The 2,066-nt window shown below is 55.8% G+C and overlaps 1 protein-coding gene across 1 annotated transcript; it reads left to right on the top strand.

The window, feature by feature from the left end:
• The first annotated feature begins 242 nt into the window (after positions 1-242).
• Positions 243-1,490, top strand: LOC149334537 (uncharacterized). The gene has a single exon (XM_089557946.1). The coding sequence runs from the start codon at positions 261-263 to the stop codon at positions 1,488-1,490; it is 1,230 nt and encodes a 409-aa protein (XP_089414072.1). The 5' UTR covers positions 243-260.
• Positions 1,491-2,066: the final 576 nt, after the last annotated feature.

Consider the following 2,066-nt stretch of genomic DNA (forward strand, 5'->3'; position numbering starts at 1 on the left):
GCACCACATCACCAGTTATCACCACGTGACGGCCGCCTACAACATGAAAAGCGTCGCGCATGGACGAAGCGTCAGTAAGCCGGTTTAAGCGGTCACGGGTGGCGCTGCGCTAGCTTGTCTGACGTCACGCCTGGAAAGGAGGAAATGTCTTATCGCCGAGGAAAATGGTTTTATATGTCAAGGATTAATCACCGCAGTCGTGGCGTAGTGGCTAAGGGTGATTCCACTTCCGGCCGCGATAGCGAACGGACGCGTGTGAAATGGGCTCCGTTGGAGCGGTATCAGCGGCCGTGTCCGGCCGCGGTAACAGGTTTTCTTCTGCATCGGATGATGAGTATCGTGTTGTTTTGCCTAGTCTGCCTTCAGGGCGTTTGGTTTTGAATACCGTTTTTATGCATGCGGACGTGAGAGCACGGCCCTACCGAGTGGAAGACTTCAGGGATACGCTGGTGAATTTGAATCTGCTCCCCGAGGTTACGGCCTTGGGGGCGTATCAAATGAATCACGTGTGGGCAGTTACCTTCAAGTGTGACGCAGGTGTGCAAAAACTGCTCGCCAACAACGAAGTGCAAGTGAAGAACCATCGCTGCGTTCTCATCGACCCGTCTCACCAGGACCTACGGTTGAAACTGCACTGGCTGCTGCCCACCGTCCCCGACGACGACGTGCGGGCGGCTTTGCTAGTGTACGGGAAAGCGACAGATGTGGTCAAGGAGCGTTGGAGGGTGAATGGTGTGTCTGACAAGAGCTCGACGACCCGGACAGTGATTTTGAAGCTCAAGGCCGGTGTGAAGCCGGAAGATATACCGCATCAGCTTAGGATTGCTGGTGAGCTGGCCCTTGTCGTGGTGCCGGGCAGGGCACCCCTCTGCTTGCGATGCCAGAGCACAGGCCACATACGGCGTGACTGCAAGGTACCGCGCTGTGTGCTATGTCGTCGCTTTGGCCACGACGAGACCGAGTGCGTGCGTACCTACGCCAGCGTCGCAGGGCCCGCGAGGAGTGACGATAACTCGGAGCTCCTAATGGATGAAGCTGATGCTGAAGCAGCAGCCAAGGCGGAGTCGGAAGACAAAGCTACGGCTGGAAATGAGCCGGCTGAGCAAGCCTCGGGCGAAACAGTACGCCAAGGCACTCCGAACCTCGAAGAAAATGGCACACCTGAGAGAACAGAAGACCCATCGACGGCGAGGTTGGTTCAGGACGAGAAGATAAACGCGACCTCGATGGGAAGCGCCAGCGAGGGGGAGCAGAACATGGACACATCAAACGAGGGCACCGCCGCCGCGGCGACTAAACGCTCGCACGAAGTCGTCGAGGAAGATGACACATCTTCTGGCCCGCCCGTCAACGGAGAGCCACCGTCAAAAGCAGCTCCCGTGCGTCGGTCGACGTTGCGACCTCGGCCGAACATCCCTCCAGACCGGAGGACGACGACGAGGGCGACGACGCCGCCGCCGACGCAGCCGCCGCCGCCGGCGGCCTCGTAGTTGTAAGTTTTGGGACTGGACGAGCGCTTGTTCTGGCGCTGAGGATGCTTCTTGTCAACGGTAAGCACCATCCTCTTGGTCTCCTTCCATACTACAATGGCGCTGCCAGATAGAGCTTTGCGATTCGCCACAATCAATGTCCGAGGGCTATGTGCGAGGAGGAGGCAACGGCAGTTATATAGGTTGTCAACGGAAAAAGATTTAGATATTATTGCCGTACAAGAGACGAAAATTGAAGGAGATGTTGAGACCGAGAGTATGGTGCTGCCTTTCATGTCACATTACTACGCGTGTGTGAGCCATGCGGTTGGGAGATCCGCAGGCTGTGTTCTTTTTGTGCGCCAACATTTGGGGCTTGAGGTGCAGGCCGTACGGTCGGATATTGCAGGACGTATGGTTCTTTGCGATTTTAGTTTTGGTTCAGTGCTATGGCGGGTGATATGCTTGTATGCTCCTAATGTACTCGAGGAAAGACGACAGATGTTTGAGGGACTCAAAAATTATTGCGATGTCGATCGGAAACTAGTACTGATGGGAGACTTTAATTGTGTTTTAGCGGCGCGAGATAAAGCGAAC

Source organism: Amblyomma mixtum, chromosome 8 (assembly GCF_055824585.1).
Source record: "Amblyomma mixtum isolate Tamu chromosome 8, ASM5582458v1, whole genome shotgun sequence".
NCBI classification, from domain to species: Eukaryota; Metazoa; Arthropoda; class Arachnida; order Ixodida; family Ixodidae; genus Amblyomma; species Amblyomma mixtum.